The sequence below is a fragment of the Hakea prostrata genome, chromosome 9 (genome assembly GCF_041222555.1).
Source record: "Hakea prostrata isolate BN-2017 chromosome 9, UWA_Hpros_2, whole genome shotgun sequence".
NCBI classification, from domain to species: Eukaryota; Viridiplantae; Streptophyta; class Magnoliopsida; order Proteales; family Proteaceae; genus Hakea; species Hakea prostrata.
Genome location: NC_142608.1, coordinates 1,971,403 through 1,992,086, shown reverse-complemented (window position 1 = coordinate 1,992,086; position 20,684 = coordinate 1,971,403). Strand labels below are relative to the sequence as shown.

General features: G+C 39.0%; 2 protein-coding genes across 7 annotated transcripts; both read left to right on the top strand.

Moving 5' to 3' along the window:
* Positions 1 to 830: 830 nt before the first annotated feature.
* Positions 831 to 13,594, top strand: LOC149003971 (uncharacterized). Of its 6 annotated transcripts, none has more exons than XR_016175465.1 (4): positions 831 to 1,235; positions 11,797 to 11,885; positions 11,986 to 12,032; positions 12,117 to 13,543. XR_016175465.1 is itself a non-coding variant. In XM_089167760.1 (4 exons), exons 2-4 carry the CDS (start codon positions 1,184 to 1,186, stop codon positions 12,393 to 12,395), a joined length of 429 nt encoding a protein of 142 aa, XP_089023886.1. In that variant the 5' UTR covers positions 890 to 1,031; positions 1,123 to 1,183; the 3' UTR covers positions 12,396 to 13,543. The 6 variants fall into 6 exon arrangements, 3 of the variants coding, with proteins under 3 accessions (XP_089023886.1, XP_089023887.1, XP_089023885.1); XR_016175463.1 differs by lacking the exon at positions 11,986 to 12,032 and adding an exon at positions 13,559 to 13,594 and having other exon boundaries at positions 890 to 1,235; positions 12,108 to 12,861; XM_089167760.1 differs by lacking the exon at positions 11,986 to 12,032 and having other exon boundaries at positions 890 to 1,031; positions 1,123 to 1,235; positions 12,108 to 13,543.
* Positions 13,595 to 15,752: 2,158 nt separating this feature from the next.
* LOC149003970 (heavy metal-associated isoprenylated plant protein 7-like) lies at positions 15,753 to 18,636 on the top strand. The gene is made up of 5 exons (XM_089167762.1): positions 15,753 to 15,866; positions 16,016 to 16,172; positions 16,261 to 16,460; positions 17,496 to 17,586; positions 18,075 to 18,636. Exons 1-5 carry the CDS (start codon positions 15,858 to 15,860, stop codon positions 18,410 to 18,412), a joined length of 795 nt encoding a protein of 264 aa, XP_089023888.1. The 5' UTR covers positions 15,753 to 15,857; the 3' UTR covers positions 18,413 to 18,636.
* The last annotated feature ends 2,048 nt before the right edge of the window (positions 18,637 to 20,684 follow it).

Genomic DNA, 20,684 nt, shown 5'->3' with positions numbered 1-20,684 from the left:
GAAGGGGGGCGGCCGGGGGGGGGGGGGGGGAGGGAAGGGGAGAAAAAAAATAAATAATTTTTTTGTTTTTTTTTGGTGGGGGGGTGGGGGGTGAGGGATGGGTGGTGGGCGGGCTGTCTGCGGTTTCTTACCTTTTATTATTTAATTTGTTTATTTCAAATACTTAAAAAAAAAAAAAAAAAAAAAAAAAAAAGAAAAGGGGGGGGGTGATTCAAACTTTGTTGCAAGTCCATTTTGGTCACTTGCTCTTGTAGCAACCAAGAAACCACCAACTGGTTTGTTCATTTACAATATGATAAGCAATTCAGTGTGATGGTGCCTAACTCTCTTTAGAATCTATATTTTCCCAAGTCTAAATCCTCTACCTACAAAGTTAGAGGATTTTACTACACAATAGAAGGAGAGCGCAACTCTAAACATTAATAAGGTTGATTTCCCTCCTAAATATGTGTTGGAGAGGTGTGAAAAGAACACGATCCAATACCTCATGGGTGGGTGATCTCACTTTATATTTCCTCTTCATATTTAAAGGCGCCGATGTAGTCTATGCTTTACGCTACACCCTTCACCTTGTTTTAAGAACAAATTTACAAATCTTTCAACTCTTTTCATCCACTCGATGTTTATTGTATCTTTAAAGTGCCTATACCATCGTCTTTCATCTTTTACCTTTAGCATTTTGATTTTCAAGGAAGAAACAAAGATTGGAGGGTGAAGAGCAAGATTACTTTATTTTGAAGTACTCCTAATATAAAGCTACCAATTAGCACTAAAAAAAAAAATTCAAAATATGCAAATGCACTAATTTGCAAACCCGGCTCGACCACAGCTCTGGAAGTCTACCGAACCGAAAAGATGGAAAATTCGTAGATATCTCTGAACCGTAGGGCAATCTGGTACTTCTACTGGTTGACGGAACGTGAACGTCTTTGTTCGCTGCCAAGCCACATCCCACAGAGAGGCGGCGTCGCCTTGTCGGGCTTTTCTTGGGTTAAGTTCACCATTCGTTTATGTTTCCGGCACCGTTGGAGGTAAGCGAATCTGTAATTTTACCGGTGATTTGCTTTTCCATTGTTGAAATCACTGGGTTGCATGTATCGATTACTTATCACTGTTATATAGAGTCATAAGAGTTCTGGGCTTTTGAGCTGTAGAAACTGAAATTCTTGGTCATCTGAATTCCATGGATACTTCTTCCGTTCATTCCACTCCTTTTGTCGAAGAAAATGAATGGGGTAAGAATTCTATTACGGTAACCTAGTACGATGTCATATCTCGTCGATTTTTTTCTTTCTTTCTTTATTTTTTAATTTGAAATTTCACTTTTGTGAGATCTTATCCTGATTCTATGGTTTCAGGTTAACATAATTCAGGATAAGTTTTGATTTTGATGGTTGAAATATTCACATAAGTTTGTTTTGGAGCTGTAGAAATGTGTTTTTGAATTTCACTTTTCGTTAATGGTGTTGTCAATGTAGTTTTGCTTATAATTCTGCATAGTTACATTGAGACTAATTTGGTGACGATATCGTGATCAGTTTATCGAACGATTTAGGTGATGCCAAATTGTTGCTTTAACTGAATTTTGGCATATGCAATGTTGATTTCCTGGTATATTTTATAATCCTGAAACTGATGGTAAATTTTCTAGTATTTTACAGACAGTGAAAATGTTTTCAATATGAGAAGACGTTAAAGTAGGTTTACTATATCACTGTAACAGGGAAGAGGTTGACTGCCCACCATTGTATTTGTTTGTCTGGACTAGGATTAGAGCTATCAATTACACACAATCGAATAGAAAACAAGGAAGAAAGAGACACGGATTATACATTGGTTCACCTCAATGTGAGGCTACATTCAACATTAGGTTTTTCATTATTTTCAATGATTGATTGCAAGATAATATATAAAAGCGCTTAGAAACCCTAAGCCAAGAGATTCATGGGCCCAAGCCCAAACTGTAAAGAAACTCCTAGTCCCACAGAAACATGGACTCTTTGTAGGCTATGGGGCGTTGGCCCCACATCCCCGCCAGGGCGGCCTCCCCAGACCTCGTCTGCTCACCGGAGAGCGGGACCCCGTGTCCGTCGGCAACACAATAAGAAGCATGAGCCATACTCAACAGTTTGTCTATTTAATGAATGGAGGATTTAAATGATGATAAAGATCCAAAACTCCCATGCTAATCTTATATGAGGAAAAGAATCGGTGTTTTGTATGATTGTCACCTTGCGGTGGGAATCCCAGGCGGTTGGTGGGGTTGGTGTTTGATCCAATTGACTTATTGTGGTTTGAAATGCAAGGGTTCTAGTAGAAGCTCTCCTTCATGTTCCTGGGATTTTCTCAGTTTTTGTCAGAGATTAGGTTTTTATTTGAGTTTTTAGTTCAAACAACTGCTGCCTTTGAAATCTGCAGCAACATCCCCAACCCAAATCCTCTTCCTTCTAATCCTCTAAACCATAATCCCGAGCCACCTAAAAATCTTTAGACTTCGTTCCGGAGACCAGAACCTGCAGGCTTTTTCAGCCATCAAAACCTCACCATCTTTGGATCAAATAATTTTCTGCGCCTAGAGAACTTGACCTGTTTGCCCCAGAAAACCCATCTTAATAATTCCCCAAAACCGTAAATTTCACAGAGGCCAATCCAACTGTTAATACTTTCCTATGTTACAGTTGAATGTTGCCTCTCCCTTAACTGAAAATTTGACCCAACTTCAGATCTAAATTCCCATTGTATACCTAGGTTCCATCATTTACTTTCTTGAAACCTGGAAACCAAACTCCTAATTTCCAGTTAAAACTCCATTCCTTCACTCATAAATTCCAGTACATCCAATTGACATATCTCAATGATCAAATGACCCTAATTTGACTAGAACTCTATTTTGACCTAGCTGATTACCAGTTCAGGGTAGGTCCTTGAATTTGGCTTTCAGTTGATCTCCTTCCAATCTTGAACTATATCATAGACCTTTTTATGATACTTCATTGCTAGTGTTTTTATGCCGATTATATTAAGCTGATTGTAAGCAACTCTGTCTGTTTGTAGTATATCCTATTATGCTGAGTAATTTTTTTTTAGGTTGATTGCAACTGTATATGCCTTTCATTTTTCCCCCAGTTTTGCCATGCTTTTTTAATATTTTTTATATGGGCTGATTATACATATCGATGGTATATTGGTTTGAATGATTTAAATAATTTACAACTTTTGTAATTGTTCCCCCCCCCCCCCATCTTTTAAATACAAATTTTACTGTTCGGTAAATTATTGGTTGTTTAGTTGTTAATTAGTTTCTTGATTAGTAGTTCAAGTCGATTTTTGGTATTCACTATTATGTTATTCTCTATTCAGATTTATTCTCTAAAGTTGATAATGTGATTGTAGATTGTTTTTAAGAACTGGGAATCCCATTTGATGCAGCCAAATCAGTGAGCTTTGAGGTTATAGTTGAGTCCATTGCTCAATATGGGCCAGGTTATATACCCCCTTCCTGTTATGAACTAAGGGGGCCATTGTTGCAGTCGGCGACTGAAAGAGTCCGTGAAATGAAGAAGAAATATGAAGAGTATTGGAGACAATATGGATGTACTCTCATGTCTAATGGTTGGACAGAAGAACGAGGCAAACACTTGATCAACTTCCTTGTCAATTCTCCTGAGGGGACTTTCTTTTTGGGTTCCATTGTTGCATCTAAACATATACAAGATGCAAATATGTTGTTTTAGCTATTGGACAGCAAGGTGGAGGAAATTGGGGAGGATAATGTTATACAGGTAGTCACTGAAAATGCTGCCAGCTATAAAACTGCTGGGAAGTTGTTGATGGAGAAGAGGAAGAGGCTTTATTGGACTCCTTGTGCAGCCCATTGCCTTGATCTTATGTTGAAGGACATAGGCACACTCGCCTTGAAGCAATGAGATGCAAAACAAATGGTCATGATCTTGTAAGGGCTGGTACAACAAGGTTTGCAACATCATTTTTGACAATTCAAAGTTTGCTTTAAGCACAAGGATGCCTTGAAGACCCTATTCATTTCTAAAGATTGGAAGAGGTCTCCTTTAGCAAACACAAAGGCAGGGAAGAGAGTAGAAGAAACCATATTTGCTACTACATTTTGGAATGCAATACAAGATTGTTTTCGAGCTTCAGAGCCTCTTCTTACTGTCTGAAGGATCATAGATGGTGATGAGAAGCCTACTTTGCCTGAAGCTTATGTTGCCATGAGAAACGCCAAACAAGTTCTAAAGGATAACTTAGGAGGCAAAGAAAAATTGTGGAAGAAAGTGATAAACATTATTCACAAGCATTGGGAGACTCAGATGGAGCATCCTTTATATGCAACATCATTGTTACTTAACCTTGGAAAGTTTTTTCAATTTAAAGAAATTATTGAGGAGGATAATTTTGTTATAGCAGAGGCACATATGGCTTTTAATGGATTCATACAAAGGCTAGTTCCTAATTCAGCCATCCAAGACAAGATTTGTATTCAGGCTTTGATATGTGGGGGAATAGGCCTAGTGGGGGTTTTCTTGCTTTGGTATTCTGGTTTTTAAACTTTGGATATTAAGTTTGATTTTTGACTTTGAGATGTGGTTATGTTTAAAGTTAATGACTCTGTTCAATGTTATGTGATGATTATGTTGATGAACTTTTTATTAAGCTTGCAAAATGTTTCATACTTAAGTGCTAGGAATAAATTATGTAACTTTTAGTATGATATTTGGATCAAATATCATATTTACATTGCAAAAATTTTACACTAGAATGCCTTAATAGCCTGAAAATTAACAGTAGAATCCCTTGACCGCTTATTTGTCTCCTTGGGGCCGCCTACGCGCCTTGGTTGTCTTGTTGCCTTGACAACCTTGATACATGTATGTCTTGTGAAGTTTAGCTGCCAGAGCCTTTTTGATAAGCCCCTTGTATCACGAGTCTATACTCGTAAGCGTGGCAAGGGGATCCACAAAATCTAATCAAGAAGGGAAGGAAATGGTTGTGAGATTTTCAGATTCAGATTGCATTCAATTGCCTTATAGGATGAGATTTGTGATGATTCTATTAGATTTGGAAAGATTCTATGGAGGGATATTGTAGGCAAGTAATTACTGTTAATATTGGGAAGGAAGAGTAGGTTTTCATGCTTTTGAGTTATTAGGGAAATAAGGGTGAGGGAGATTGTTCTCGGGTAGCCGTAGGTACACCTACTGCTGGTAGTGTGCTCTGTTTTTGTTTCATCATTCAATCAAAGTTTATTATTACTATTGTTTCCTTGTGTCGTTCCTCCATTGTTGAGTTGCTGCATTCGGGTACTTAACAAATTGGCATCAGAGCCAAACGACTCCAGGGTAATGGTAAAAGGTAGAATGGAACAGAGGGTAGAGGAATTAGAAACCATTGTTACAGAGATTCAAGGTTGGGTAGGGGCCTTAGCATATCATACTGAAAAAGGGGAAAAAGCCAATGACGAATTCAAAGATGAACTGAGACTTATGTTCTCAAAAGGAAAATCAACCGATATCCTAACAGCTGAGATGACTTAAAGAACACTAGATCACGGTGAGAGAATGGGTGAAACCGAAAAATCAAAGGAATTTTTTCCTAGGCATCTTGACATGCCAATTTTTTTGGGAGAAGACCCTATGGGATGGATCGTGCGAGCAGAAAGGTATTTCGACTTGCACAAATTAAGAGATGGAGCGAAACTTCGAACCGCAACTTTGTGCTTTGGAGGAGTTGCGTTGGGGTGGATACGTTTTTGCGAGTTGCACCAACCATTACTATCATGGAGGAGTTTGAAAGAGGCGATGATCCAACGTTTTAGTTTGGCACAGATGAAGACTCCTCAAGAAGCATTGATCACCCACAAACAAGTTGGGTCGTTCGCAGCTTACAGAGATGGATTCGAGGCGCTTACAGTGGCTGCCGGCGCTGTAGAAGAAGAATGACTGAAGGGCGTGTTTTTGGCAGGGTTAAATGAGGACGTAAGAGCTGAGGAGAGGTTATTTGGACCCACTACATTGGGCCAAATAATGGATCTGGCCCAAGCCGTACAGATAAAGAACTTGGCTGGGGAATTTAATAGGAGATCCACTTGGGCCCAGCCCACTCCAACAGCCCAAAGCTCAGCCCAACGTTATATTAACTTGGGTCCAACCAACACCAATTCTAAAGGGACCAGCTTGAACCAAGGAACTGGAACAAACCAGGGACTCAACACCCCGGTTTGACCAACCCAAAAGCTCGACCCGTCGTCTTCTTCCTCTCCAAATCGATCTGCAACTCCGTCAATGGCAGGAACATTTGGTCGCTCGCGGTGGCTCTCTCAGGATGAAATGAAGGAAAAAATGGACAAGGGTGTTTGCTTCCAGTGCGATGCTCCTTATACCAAAGGTCATCGATGTCCTTTGAAGCAACTGAGGTTGCTGCTACTTCACGATGCCGATGAACAAGATGTCGCAGCTATGGCGAAGTGACCAACCAGGAGCAATGGAGTTGACGAAATCGACCCTTTGATCAAGACGGAGCTTTCACACACCTCTCTAGTAGGAATCGACTCACCACACACGTTGAAGTTGAAAGGGCAGATCCACGGCTACGACGTCGTTGTGTTGGTTGACTGTGGTGCAACGCATAATTTCGTTGCGCAGGAGCTGGTGAAGCCTTTAGGGCTGGAGGTACAAAAGAAGGACTTTCAGGTAGCTTTGGGAGATGGCACGATTCATAAAGGGACTGGAGTGTGTCGAAATATTCCGATCAATATGGGTGGTGAGACCTTTGTACAGAATTTTTACCCATTCAATTTGGGTAGTATTGACGCTATCCTAGGTGTCGAATGGCTACAGACATTAGGGGAGGTGAGAAGCAATTGGCGTTCGCGAACCATGAATTTTGAGTGGCAAGGATGACCAGTAAAATTGTGTGGAGATCCAACTTTGTTGAGATTGGAGACAACAATGAAGAATGTGTTGCAGTCTGTACGGGCAGGTGGCGATGGATACTGGCTGCAACCTCAACCCACAGAAGGGGAAGCTAGGGAAAGTCAGGAGAATGTGGCTGTATTGCGTCTGTTAGGAGAGTTCGTACAACTATTTGAAGAACCCACAGGGTTGCCACCTCGGAGACCACAGGACCACAGGATATAGTTAGCCAACGGAAGTACACCGCCTAATATTCGGCCTTATTGCTAACCGCATTCACAGAAGAACGAGATCGATAGGTTAGTACAGGAAATGTTGACTGCAGGATTAATATGGCCTAGTGTGAGTCCCTACTCTAGTCCGATTTTGCTGGTAAGGAAAAAAGATGGAGGATGGAGATTCTGAGTGGATTATTGGGCCTTAAATAAACTTACCTTTCCTGAGTTGTTCACACAACCTTGAGGTTTACCTACGATGCTTCTGTGCTCGCCAATCAAAGGATTGGATTAATTGGCTACCGTGGGCAGAGTATTGGTACAACACGACATTTCATTCAGCCACTAAAATGACTCCATTCCAGGTTGTGTACGGACGTGGCCCACCTTCCCTTCTACGTTGGGAGGATGGTCGTTCTAAGGTTGATGAGGTTGATGTGTTCCTTCAGGAGCGGAATCGAGTGTTGGATGACCTCAAATCAAACCTACGGGTAGCCCAAGATCGGATGCGCGCTTCAGTAGATTCCAAGTGCAAGGAGGTGCATTATCAAGTGGGGGATGAGGTTTTCCTTAAGCTACAACCTTATCGCTTCCGAAAACTTGCCAAACGGCCCAATGAAAAACTCAGCCATCGCTTCTAAGGGCCGTACCAGATCATTGAGCAAGTGGGACCAGCTGCCTATCGTCTACGTTTACCTGCTGATTCAAGGATCCAACCGGTGTTTCACGTTTCACAGTTGAAGCAACCACTTGGGCAACATATTACTCCACAACCACTTCCATTGTGTTTGCAGGGGAACGGCGAGTTGCAGCTCACACTAGACACTTTGCTCAGCATTTGTGTCTCTAGTCATGGGGTGTAGGAGGTTCTGATTCAGTGGAAAGGACTGCCTCCTTGTGAAAATACTTGGGAAACTTTTGATGAGATGCAGTACCAATTTCCAGACTTTCACCTTCAGGACAAGGTGAAACTGCTGGAGGAGAGTATTGATAAGCCCCTTGTATCACTAGTCTATACTCGTAAGCGTGGCAAGGGGATTCACAAAATCTAATCAAGAAGGGAAGGAAATGGTTGTGAGATTTCCAGATTCAGATTGCATTCAATTGCCTTATAGGATAAGATTTGGAATGATTCTATTAGATTTGGGAAGATTCTATGGAGGGATATTGTAGGCAAGTAATTACTATTAATATTGGGAAGGAAGAGTAGGTTTTCATGCTTTTGAGTTATTAGGGAAATAAGGGTGTGGGTGATTGCTCTCGGGTAGCCATAGGTACACCTACTGCTGGTAGTGTGCTCTGTTTCTGTTTCAGCATTCAATCAAAGTTTATTATTACTATTGTTTCCTTGTGTCGTTCCTCCATTGTTGAGTTACTGCATTCGGGTACTTAACACTTTTACTCTTAGATGATGCAAGGTGCCTGATGGAGCTTCTAAGCTCAGTTCCTGTGAGGTTTGAGTGAGTAGCTTTTAATGGTCACAATAATGATAAGTTGATAACTTCATAGGTAGGCCTCCAGAAACTAAGAGAAGATCAAAACAAAGAAAATGGTATATGATCCATACCTTACAGATCTTGGCCTATAACAGGTCACAACTGAATCACACAGCAAACCAACATAAATCATGTTCTTTTTTTTTCCTATCTATTTTTAATCGTTCAAAATTATGGGGGTCTATAGAGTCCCACTCTTTCAATAATAGCTGTCAAAATCCCCCTCCAGCATGAGTAAGAAATCCCTGATATGATGTAATTTATATAGGAAGTAGCCTAAATTGCTTTCCAATTCTGAAGTCGTGTGGTGTCTTTGAAGATGTTATGTATTTTTTTCCCCTATTGTTATAAGTGGTTATATATTTTGGTTTTCTGTTATCATTTTAGTATAACTAGGAATTGGATAAGATGGAGGGACCCATTCTTGACTTTTGTGGAGTCTATTGAAAGTTCTTACATTTAAATGCAAAATAATGTTCCTCCTTGTGTTTGAACCATTATAGTCTGCCTTTCCCTGTTGTCTGAACCATTCACAAGCCACCCTTCCCCATTCTTTGAACAATTTTGTCTGTGGCTCTGAAGGTTGATTGTGGTAGTGAAATGTAAAAGACAGTCTTACTCTTATTATATTTTGAACTTAATTGATAAAACAGAACTAACATTTTTACCCTATTACATCCTCCAAACCTAAAATCTCCATTAATTATCAAGTAGAATGCCTATGGTTGGGTTTTGCTACAAACCTTCACATTTGCAACATACCATCTTGGTGAAGGTGAAGGGCCAGATTGATTAGTGGTTTAAGGCCATTGATGACACACCAGGATCTGTAAAAGACAGATCATATCCCTTCTCCTTTTTTCATCCGCTTTCTCTCTGTTTCGTTTCTTCTGTTAGACTGTGTTTTATTAAGTATGGATGTTTCCTTTTTCTAAAGAGCATTTGTTTAACAGCTATATACCCTTAAGCATACTGAACCGAACTGCATCTTGGATCTATCCCCTCTTATCATGTTTGGAATTGTGTATGGTTGTTACCCAATAATATTTGCTTAACCAATCTAGCATATTGTTATACTATATGATGGTTGAACGGGTATAATTGGATCTAACATTCTAAATGATTGTCTTGTAATTATTAGGAGACAATAAACCCCATTATTAAGTAAACAGGGAAAATTTAGTTTTAAGCATTGATGGGAAAGGACTGTAGAGCAAGTATATTGTCGCTTGGAATTATGAGCTTTTCGATTGACATCTTTGAGTAGGTGGAGTTTTTCTTGACTAATTTTTCTATTGGTCATTGTAAATGCGGGGATGCATGTGAAGAGGGGCCTATTCGTGCTTGACATATGATTTGGTCAAAAGAGTGAACTGAGCAGAGAGCCGGTCAACCATTTCTGCATTTCTCCCTGTTGCTATCTTTCATTGAAGTCTGTGCAACTGATCTGAAGCCAGATAGAGGAGAAGCGTTGTATAAGTTTGCTCTGATTGTGAATACTTTGACCAAACCCATTGGTGCGGTGGACCTGGAGTTCTGGTGAGGAAAGGCATTCATTGGTTAGGGTTACATTGAGTAAGGTTGAATGGGGGGAAACAGGACTTATTTTGTGATGAGGCTTATTTGAGTTGAATGGAAGAACAGGGTCCATGCAGCTGATCCCTATCTTCCAATCTTTCAATGATATATCCTGTATACTGCTGATAGGAGATTATGTGAGATCACGCCCATGGATTTAATATGAGGCACTTCATCGAGGTGACCTGCAATAGTTTCATTGGAGTAAATTGCATGCGTCTCCTCTTGTTTTGGAACCCTTCACAGGCCAAACTCCCAATTGTTTGAGTTATATCTGTCCATGAAGGCTGATGGTGTTAGTTTTGAAATATAAATGACCGTTCTATTTCTTTTTTCTTCTCTATTCTTCTCTCTCATGTTATCTTCCTGCAACTCTGTCCCTTCCCCTGCTGTTGGCCCCATCTCAGATTTTGGTAATTCTGGGTGTCTTACTTGATTTGAAAAGAAATAAATGGAGGTTTCTGGATTTTCATTAATTCTATGGCTAGTCTTTCTTCTTTGGATTACTGGGCTTCCGTCAAGAAAGGGATGATTGTCTTCTTTGTTTTGGGTTTTTGAAGGTTCTTGGTTTTCCTAATTCTGGGACTTCTTCGTCTTCTGGATTTTTGAGAGGCTTTCTTGGTTTCTGGGGTCTGTATGGGAGAGAACCAGGGGGTTTTCCAGAGTCGCAGGTCAAGAAAGACAAACAGATTAAATAGCAATCTTGATTACTCAGCCAAATCGTGTTGTTTGGGTTAGAACTCTGGTTGGTTGGTTTATTCTTTAAAGGAACAGATCAGTAAAATTGGATTAAAAACTGATGGGTAGAGATTCTGGCATATTCAAAGTTTCCCGACAGAACTAAAACTCAAACACAAAGCAAAAATTCAAAAGCCAGAACTTCATATATGAAACAGAGCTCTTAAATAAAATTCAGAATTATTTTTTATTCTTGGAGATTTTATTGGATTTACTTAATAAAATCAGGAAGATCAGAGTGCTTCCTCTCTGGTGTTTCTTCTTGTCTTGAGAAGAAACCTTGCCTGATGCTGGGGCAATATCTTCTGGTTTCGAAGGGTTTCCATAGACCTGAGAAAGAGAGAGGAGGAGTTGAAAATATATGATTTGTGGATTTCTTCTTTGGTCAAGATCTATTTCTTTCCTGTAATTTCACCTCACAAGTCACTGAAGAGGGCAGTGGTTGTTTACATAACACTGGAGAAAAAAGAATTGAGGTAGATGGAGGTAGATGAGGTTGGGATGGTGGTTAGGGAGATAGGGTAAAGGAGTATAAAGTACATTATTGAAGTGTATAGCCATTTATGAATTTTTAGCTTCAACCAACAGTTTCAATTTAACAGACAGTTCTTTACTTGTATGCCCTATAGTCCTGGTGAGGTTGGGGAGGGTTGCTAGTGGTTGGTGCTCCAAAATGAAGGAAGTATTTAATTTGCTTATATCATTATTATCAACCAAATAAGCTTATTTCTTCTTTATAATTTGTGTTCATTTTGGATCTTGTTTTATGAATTAATTACGTCTCTTGTTTATTTTGGATATGAATGAGGATTGCTGAATTTTTCTTTTGGTTTCTCCCAGACACTGAAGGATATGTGATACCGAGCTTGGAAGGGGACTTGAGTAAGCCTGATGTTCCAGAAGTGACTGACTCGAAACCTTTTCCCAAGGTGAGTATCAACATGGGGTTTAACCCTTTTATTTATTTGTTTACTTTTTCACTTGAAACTGCTTTTGGGTTTCTACATCTGAAGCTGTATGACACTGAAGTTGACAGTAAATTTTCATGTGCATGTACAACTCTAAAGTCCTGAAATGTAGGTAATTTCCGTTTTTGGGTTATGGTTTCTTTGTGAACTAGTTTACAAAAACTGATACATTTGTGTTGTAAGATTGGGCAGGAAAAGAAGGAAGAGGAAAAGATCTACCTGGGACCACATGGTGCTCCTCCTTCACAAGCAAAGCAGCAAGAATCGAGCCCAACCGGGCGGAAGCAACGATTGAAGCAGAAGTTAAAAGAAGCAGACAGGAAGTCCACAGGATCAGGGCGGGAGAATAAGGTGGATAGCCTACAAGAACTTGTTGGTGGCAGCAACGTAAACGGTAACACATCAAAGAGTTCCACTGCGGATTGGCTTGACCCACATTGCCATGAGTCTCAGTTTGAGAGGGCTCGTTAGATTTCCCAAGGACAAGGGTTTGTTAAGCTAACATGACACTAAATCTCAAGCTTCTGGGCTAATTTCCATAATGAGCTTTTGTGCCTGTCTGGAGAATCATATAGTGATTGTATATACAGGTGATGTTAAATTGCTCATCTAACTTGTAGAGCAATTAATTGTTTGTAGTCTCTTGGATCATGCTTTGTAGAAGGGGTAGCCAAGGGCATTTTTCCACCCTTCCTGGGAAGCCATTCCTTGATCTTTGAACAAGGATCTATTGGATACCTTTTTCTAGGGACCCATATCACGATGGCATTCCAATGCATTTGGAAAATGGAGCTTTAACAATAGTGGACAAGGGAATTTGAACAATCCTGTGAAGCTCACAGAAAGTAAAGAAAAAGGTGGAGCAGGGTGGAAAGTGAAATCTCAATGAGTTTTCTGTTTCTAGTGCCTGTGGTTGCTGCGCTTCACGTGCTTCTCAGTGTGTATTTTACACTCACCTAACTCTCGTTTTCTACTTTTTACAGTTTGTTGTATGTGCTGGTGTTGCTGTGTTGGGTTCTGTGACTCTTCGCTTATCTTCTCTTCTCCTCTTATTGAACATTGGATTCTGAGCTTGAATTCAGGAATCAGGACCACTTCTCATCTTTTTTAGTGCAGTTCGCGGTGGTTCTGGTCTGAGGACCATCGTAAGGGAAGCCACTTTACATATTGTCATCCCAAGGGATTTTGTATATGAACCATATCCACAAGAGTCCTCTTCTTTCATTTTTATGTGCTTTGAAGCAAAAAAAGAGAAGAAAAAAAAAAATCTTTCGTTTTGCTAGGGTTCTGGTGGGACCTTTCGTCAGTCCCGCGCATTTAATGCGCAAGACAGTCATGCGGTGCATCTGGGTCCGAAATTTCGCTTGACCATAATGCGCATGACCATTTCGCTGCTGGTTTATGCAGTCTTGCTTCTGATGTACATTTTAAGACCCAAAATCTATTTCTGGAATAGGTGCCAAACACAACTTCAAAACATTTCAACCTTAGGGTTTAAGTTAAATGCAAACCAAATTGATGCTGGAAACCTTTTTCCTGTACTATCGAGTATACTTTCTACTGTGGACCTGTGATCTGGTCTTGGTATTGGGAAATATTTTCGTTTTTAATTCTGATGGATCCCTTTTTTTCAGGTCAACCAAATTTGAATATTTTAGTCTCGGCAAACCCATCTTGACCTTTAGGTCTGATCTTGGGTGGGATTGTTGGAATCATCCCATAATTATCCATATTGTTAGTACCCAAAACTGATACGTTTGAGCTTGCGTGAAGTAATGCATACATGATACATGCATCCCCCCCCCCCCCCCCCAAAAAAAAAAAAAAAAAAGAAAAAAAAAAACGAGTAATACATCCATTAGAGGAGAGGTTGGGAACCTTTAATCTCTTCGTCTCATTTCATCTACTTTTGGATGTCTTGTCTTCTTTTTCGTCAAACCTACTTATCACAAAGCAAGCGAACAAGGGAAAAAGGGGAAAGAGAGAAACCAACCCGTAGGAAGAAACGAGACAAAAACTTTTATCATCATAGGTTGCGTTGGATGGATAAAATCAAAATGGGGTCCGTAAAAGATAATATCTTTTAACTTTCGGGCCGACCACGAAGTTGGGGTTCTCATCTCTTTTGATCACTTTGCAGGTATCAAAATTCTCATCATGGCCAAATCCTTTTATCAGATAGATCTCCTTTTTCCAGATTGAGATGAAAAGCTAAACTTATACATTTCCATACTTGAGATGTATAATCTATGGCTCCATTATTTTACACATGAAACTGATATGATACAAAGCCTTAAATTGATGATTACCTAACACAAAAACAGAAAGAAAACCTTAAATTGATGGAATCGATTACATCTGATTGAAATGGAAAACAGCCAGTAGATTGATACACCTAATCAAACTCAACCTAACAGTTCTACCATTCTTTTTACAATAAAAAGTGTCCAAGGTAAGAAAAGGGTGATGAGTCGTGATGATCCACCTCACGTTGCTCTCTCTTTTCTATTGTGTGTTTGTCTCATATCATTATCATATGACTCTTACCAGAGTAGCTAGTAGGTTTGGAAAGTGGTTTGGTCGGTTGGTCCCATGTATAAAAAAACCAGACCAATAAAGTGTTGTATTTATTTGACTTATTCACGTGAGTTGAATTTGGCTCAGTTTTTCATGTACCATGCAGCAACTGGTTTGTTTCCGATTCTGACGAGCTTCTGAATCACCAGTGAAACTCGTTTATGACGCTTGGAAAGACCTACTGTTTATGGGGTAGGGTTGCTTATTTTTTTCTGCTTTTAATATTTACTTTTGCTTCATAGAGTAATAGTGTGTTTTTGGGCAAAGTCAGGAGTCAATACCGAAAACAGAAAACAGTATGAAGAAGACAAAAGGTTGCACTAAGTGGAGTAATGATGAGTGTGTAAGACTGTAAGGTGTTGGATCACAAGATTAAAAAAAAAAAAATGTTGGATCACAAATTCAAAATCTCAGAGATTTAGTTACTTCAGCAAAATTGCTTCAGTCGTGTGCATTTAACGTGTATGATCATCAAGTAAAATTTGAGACCGTAAAATTTTAAATTTTGGTCAAGATTTTGAATTTGACCATAGCTGATTTACATAACGATCATGCGCATTTAAGCAAGGTTTGTTGTCAGTCCTGGTCCTCTTTGTGCAATTTTTGAATTGGGGTGTCAGGTCACTTTTCATCAACTTGATTTCGATCCGACTGCACAAGCTATTTCACATGAGGATCTTGTGCATTTAAGCAAGATCAATCGATCCTCGTCCTCTTCGTGCGATTTTTTAATTGGGGCTCAGGTCCACTGTTCACCAACTCAAAGGCTCCCAATCTCTAAGCCCAATGGATGGTTGGATTTGAATCCTTAACACAACGGTGGAATAATCTATTAGGCCCACTGAGTCTGGATCGCCTCCTCCATCAGAGGAGAGGTATGTGTTCCCTTGACATTTTTTCATAGGTTCATATTCATTAGAGATTCTACCTCATTCATTTTGTCAAAATAAACTTTATTCTTATTGTGTGGTTGTTGAAAAAGCACATATCCCATAGAGGTGATCTCTATCTAATAGGATTGCTTGCCACATGTTATAAAACTTTCTGACTTTTCCCTATTGTCGAGTCAGCAGTAAAGGATTCCACATCATCTCTGCAGAATCACCACACAGTACTCATAGAGAGAGAGAGAGAGAGAGAGAGAGAGAGAGAGAGTATTGCCCTAATAATAAGAAAATTTGGTAGGAGAAGCCAGGGTTGTCTTTACTTCTTAGCCTCCATCCATATCAAACTCATCTAAGGAAGGCTTAGTGTCATTTCTCAGTAGTGCTCCGCAACTTCTGCAGTTTGCACCAAAGAAATCACTTGGTAGTGAAGAGTGTCCAGCACAGTTTTCTATTCCCTATCTGTGTGGAGATGGGTGAAGTAAGTATGTTAGACTAGTTTCTGAGTTTAAATTTTTTGCCATTACAAATATGTGGAATGTAATTTGTGCTTTGGGATTTGAGTGTAGTTGGTAACTAGAGATCAAGTTGGGGACTGATCCAGAAGGTATTTTGTGCCTATTATTGCAGGAGAAGAAAGAAGAAAAGAAAGAGGGAGGAGGCACAGAGGAGAAGAAGAAAGAAGAAGAGAAGAAACCTGAAGAGCCTCAGGAGATTGTTCTCAAAGTTGATATGCATTGTGAGGCTTGTGCTAAGAAGGTCGGCAGAGCCCTTAAAGGATTTCAAGGTTTAGTCCCATTTCATACATTAATCCCCTTCTCTTCTTAGCTTAATTTCTTTCCCAGTTACTGTAGCTTGTTTATTTTGAGTGACAGGGGTCGAGGAAGTAATGACGGATTACAAATCTCATAAGGTGGTAGTCAAAGGGAAGACAGCTGATCCCATGAAAGTGTGTGAGAGAGTTCAGAAGAAGAGTGGTAGAAAAGTGGAGCTAATTTCACCTCTGCCAAAGCCTCCTGAGGAGGAGAAGAAAGAAGAATCTCAAGATAACAAGAAAGAAGAAAAGAAAGTTGAGGTATTTCAGTCATTTTCACTTTCCCTTTTACCTCACACACCCCAAAATTAATCATGGCTGTGTCTCCCTCTCATGGGTGTACATAAACCTATATCATTGGTAAATCTGTTAAAAAGTTTTCATTATAAAAGGAGAAACAAAATCATCTGATAAGGCTTATATAGATATCTGCAGTAGCATCCAAGACTGATTTCTAGCTTCACTATGATAATAAAATCTGGGTCTGTAATACATCTTGAAAGCAGAAAAATAATGAAGAATCGAGCTTAATAACTAATGTGATTTAGACCCAGAAATTTTTTTTCTGGTAAGGACCCAGAATTTATTCATGGGTGAATCTTTTCTACATTCTGAGTTGGAAGCTGTTTCACTTTCTTACCCCCAAAAGAGGGAGAGCTGTTTTACTCTTTACCTCGTGTAGTCAGATTTACTCAACTAACCTAAGGCACCTTCTTTGCACCAAGTGGAGTGGCCCACTTACCTGGCCCAGTTTTTTATGTACATAATCTTCCTTCCTGCGTCACATGTGCCATTAATTGGAGTGTCTGCATCTGAGATTTGAATTTCAACTTTACAGAGGATCCAAAATTAGATTTTTTACCCAAAAAAAAGAATCCGAGTTTTGATCATTCAGTGAACCCAAACATTGTGCAGGGACCTTAAATATTGGGTTTTTGCCCATATTGAATTAATTACTGGTTTCTTCATCAGGGGTGAGTGGGTGGGCCAGACTTGACAAGAAATGGGGCCCAAATATACAATACCTATCAGAACACTGGCATCAATATCAATGATGCATCTTTTGGAATCTGACTTGGTTTCCATGTCTTTTCTGCGTCCAAAACATTGGTTTGTACCCTGTGTAGTGAATAAGCTTCTGGGCTCTGATCTTGTGTAAGATGTTTAAATGGGCTGGCCTGGATTTGGGTATTTGAACCTATATCTGTGATGCTCTTCAAAATAATTAGTCTTGAGCCTATAGTGACGAATCTCACTCCTTTTTGTTTTCCCATTTCAATCTGTCAATGGTTGCAGCCTCCTCCTGTAATTACAGTCATCTTGAAAGTTTACATGCACTGTGAAGCCTGTGCTCAAGCCTTGCAGAAGAGAATCAGAAAGATAAAAGGTACATACACAGATCTCCACTTTCTTTCTGGGTACAATCTGTGTTCATTGTTGACTTTACTGTAGGTAACAATCTCATGTCAATTTTATGAGAGGTTGATCACACATATGTTCCATTAAAAACTTGGTGTGGGGTTTGACATGGTCTTGGGTTTCCTCACCTTATAATCTGGGTACGACTTCTATTGATGTTTGTGTTAGGGTTAGGGTTTAAGCATAAGGTTTGCTCCAACCATTACACCATGAGTATCTAGTTTAACTGTTGCTTCCAGCTAGTATTTATAAAAAAGACTAGGCTTTACGGTTATTTGGACTTTCTCTTAAGGTCTATTACACTGTTGGATCATATCCAATATGATGGTCTATATTAGAACATAAGTGGGTATAATATCTCAACAGTTTGTCCCAATGGTATCAAAGCAGTCAATCATCTATCCCAATCCCCACATACAAGGAACCACCATATTCATAGATGATCTTTATTTGCAGGAGTTGAATCAGTTGTTACGGACGTTGCGAGCAATCATGTGACAGTAAAAGGCATTGTAGACCCAACTGTGCTGGTGGAGAATGTCTACAAAAGGACTAAGAAACAGGCTTCTATTGTGAAAGAGGAAGGAAAGAAAGAAGAGGAGAAGAAGGAAGAAGAAAAGAAGGAAGACAAGAAAGAAGAAGAAAAGAAAGAAGGTGAGGAAGGTAAAGGAGAAGATGATACTAAAACTGATACCAAAAAATATGAGTATTGGGCTCCCAAGAATAACATGGAGTTCTTCACATATCCTCAGCTTTTCAGTGATGAGAACCCGAATGCATGTTCTGTAATGTAATAATGTGATTGTAGCTAAATGTGTTTGTAATGTGAGAATGTAATGGATGCATTGTCTCCATGCATTTTGGAAATAATGGTTTTGTGGGACTACTCTCTTGTGGTCTCTCTAGACTGCAATCAAGCTAGCTAACACTAATCCAAGCATAGCAAGGTGATGACATTTGTCCTTTTATTTTTGCTTTAGTGTTCTTTCACTCGGGCACTGGGAGGGAAACAAGATATATATCATCATTTAACTTTACACCTAGCTGTTAGGACTTGATCAGTATACCAAAAGCTTTTAAAGCCAATAAAATAGTTGAGTAAAGTCCTTTAACCTATTTATTATTAGGCTGATTTAGTTCAAGTGTTCATATACTAAATTAATTGGGTTCTATTAAGCACATACGGACTCACAAACCACAATGAGAAACCCCTCAACCAAAGCAAAGAAGGTTTAAAGTCTTAATTCTAATAGCTAAAGCCTCAACAACGATTGCTAACATCGAGGAAACGTGATCTATCATGCATGATGAGCATTATTTTTCCTTTGGCCATGTTTAAGGCCCTTGTTGTACTAGTCCTTTTTTGGGATTTGAGGTTCAACAGGGTCTGCTTATTCACACCTCGACTATATCCTTAGGGTTGTGCATCAAAAAAATTAAAAAAATAAAATACACACAACAATATCTGAAGACCATGCATGGCCAAATGAACATTATAAGCAGTAGCCATAGTAGAGGGGAACTGTGTACCTTTGGCCAGTGGCAGTGGTTATTCTTTCTTGAAATGAATTATTGATGAAAAAGTAGACTTGGAAGCATAGCCAGTGTAGCTAGAGCTAAAGCTAAAGGTTTATCATGAGTCATGATGTGCAACAAGAGAATATTAAAAAGGGTGGGAAGCCAAGGAAGAACTCCTGTGATCTGTTCTTTTCCTCTAGAAGTGGATTAGAATGAGAGGACCTAATACATGAACAAAGGGGAAGGACCCTCAACTTTCTCCCTTGTATGAACAAGAACATTATAACTAGAAACTTAGATGGGTTGGTTTGATTACCTTCCATCTTCTCCAAATAAAAGGTTATAGTTTGAATCCTTTCGTGGTCAGGGACAGAACCCCACCTTAAATTATGTGATTTCATTATCTCCAATATATAAAAATTTTCTTACCAAAACTTAAGGAAAAAAAACAAATAACATTGTCAAATTGATCATTCTTAGAGCTAGGATCACTACTTTTATCATCTGGACAAGCTATAACATCCTAGAAATGTGGTTTCTGATAGCACACTCATATGGAGAAGAGAGTGATAGGCTCATGGAATACACTATAAGAAAAGTGCTTTACAGTGACCTTTTTTTCTTGAAAGGTTATAAAAACGTTGCAGAAAATAATATTCATGACGGTTTTCTCACAACTGTCGGGAAAAAAAAAGAACATATGGCAACAATCCTAAAAACCGTGGAGAAATATTTATAATTGGCAATGCCTAATAAAAAGCGCCGTAGTTTATGTGTCTTTTCAGCGATGCTTTTTCTAACTGATCGAGAAAACAACGTTTGACGACACTTATGGATAGTCGTTGGAGAATATTTATTTTTGGCAACAGTTTTAGAGGAATGTCGGTAAAATGTATAAAGGAGATTGCAAAGGCAAAGTATTTTCGACAACAGTTCTAGAGAAACGTCAGTGAAAATGTAATGTTAATATGAATATTTTTTACAACGATTTTACTCGAAGCGTCAGGAAAGGCATGTTCTTACATTATTACTTTGATACCATTTTCCACATTAACATACCCCTCATAAGAGATCCCATAAATTATGGAGAGAGAAAAAAATAATAAATTACATTATATTTTGGGGATGTTTAGTGATGGCTACTCCAAAATCTCTTAGGGCCTGTTTGGTTACATGAGTCTGGAGATTTCAAATATCTAAAAATTTCAAATCTATAGAATTATAATGTATAAAATTAACTGTTTGGTTAACCAAACATGTAGAATGAAATCTGTGGATTCATCTGTGATTTTGTGAATGCACAAATATTTAGCTTTTTTATAGTAAGGATGAAATCTCTGGATTTCACCCCATCCCTATAAATCTACATATTCACTTTTTTAATGTAAAAAGATGAATCTCTAGATTTCATGAATCTAGAGATTTTTACAACCGTTTGGGTATAAATCTCGCATTCATGAATCCAGAGATTTCAAATATCTAGATTCATGTAACCAAACAGGCCCTTAAAAAAATCATACGTTACATTCTTTGAATTAAGTATACTTA

Bases quoted from the DNA above. Each gene is read 5' to 3' on its own strand.
- LOC149003971 (XM_089167760.1), top strand. From the start codon at position 1,184: ATGGATACTTCTTCCGTTCATTCCACTCCTTTTGTCGAAGAAAATGAA. The intron at 1,236-11,796 runs GTAAGAATTCTA...GGTTTCTCCCAG, and splicing joins TGTCGAAGAAAATGAATGGG to ACACTGAAGGATATGTGATA. The intron at 11,886-12,107 runs GTGAGTATCAAC...TTGTGTTGTAAG, and splicing joins ACTCGAAACCTTTTCCCAAG to ATTGGGCAGGAAAAGAAGGA.
- LOC149003970 (XM_089167762.1), top strand. The intron at 16,461-17,495 runs GTATTTCAGTCA...CAATGGTTGCAG, and splicing joins AAGAAGAAAAGAAAGTTGAG to CCTCCTCCTGTAATTACAGT. The intron at 17,587-18,074 runs GTACATACACAG...CTTTATTTGCAG, and splicing joins GAGAATCAGAAAGATAAAAG to GAGTTGAATCAGTTGTTACG.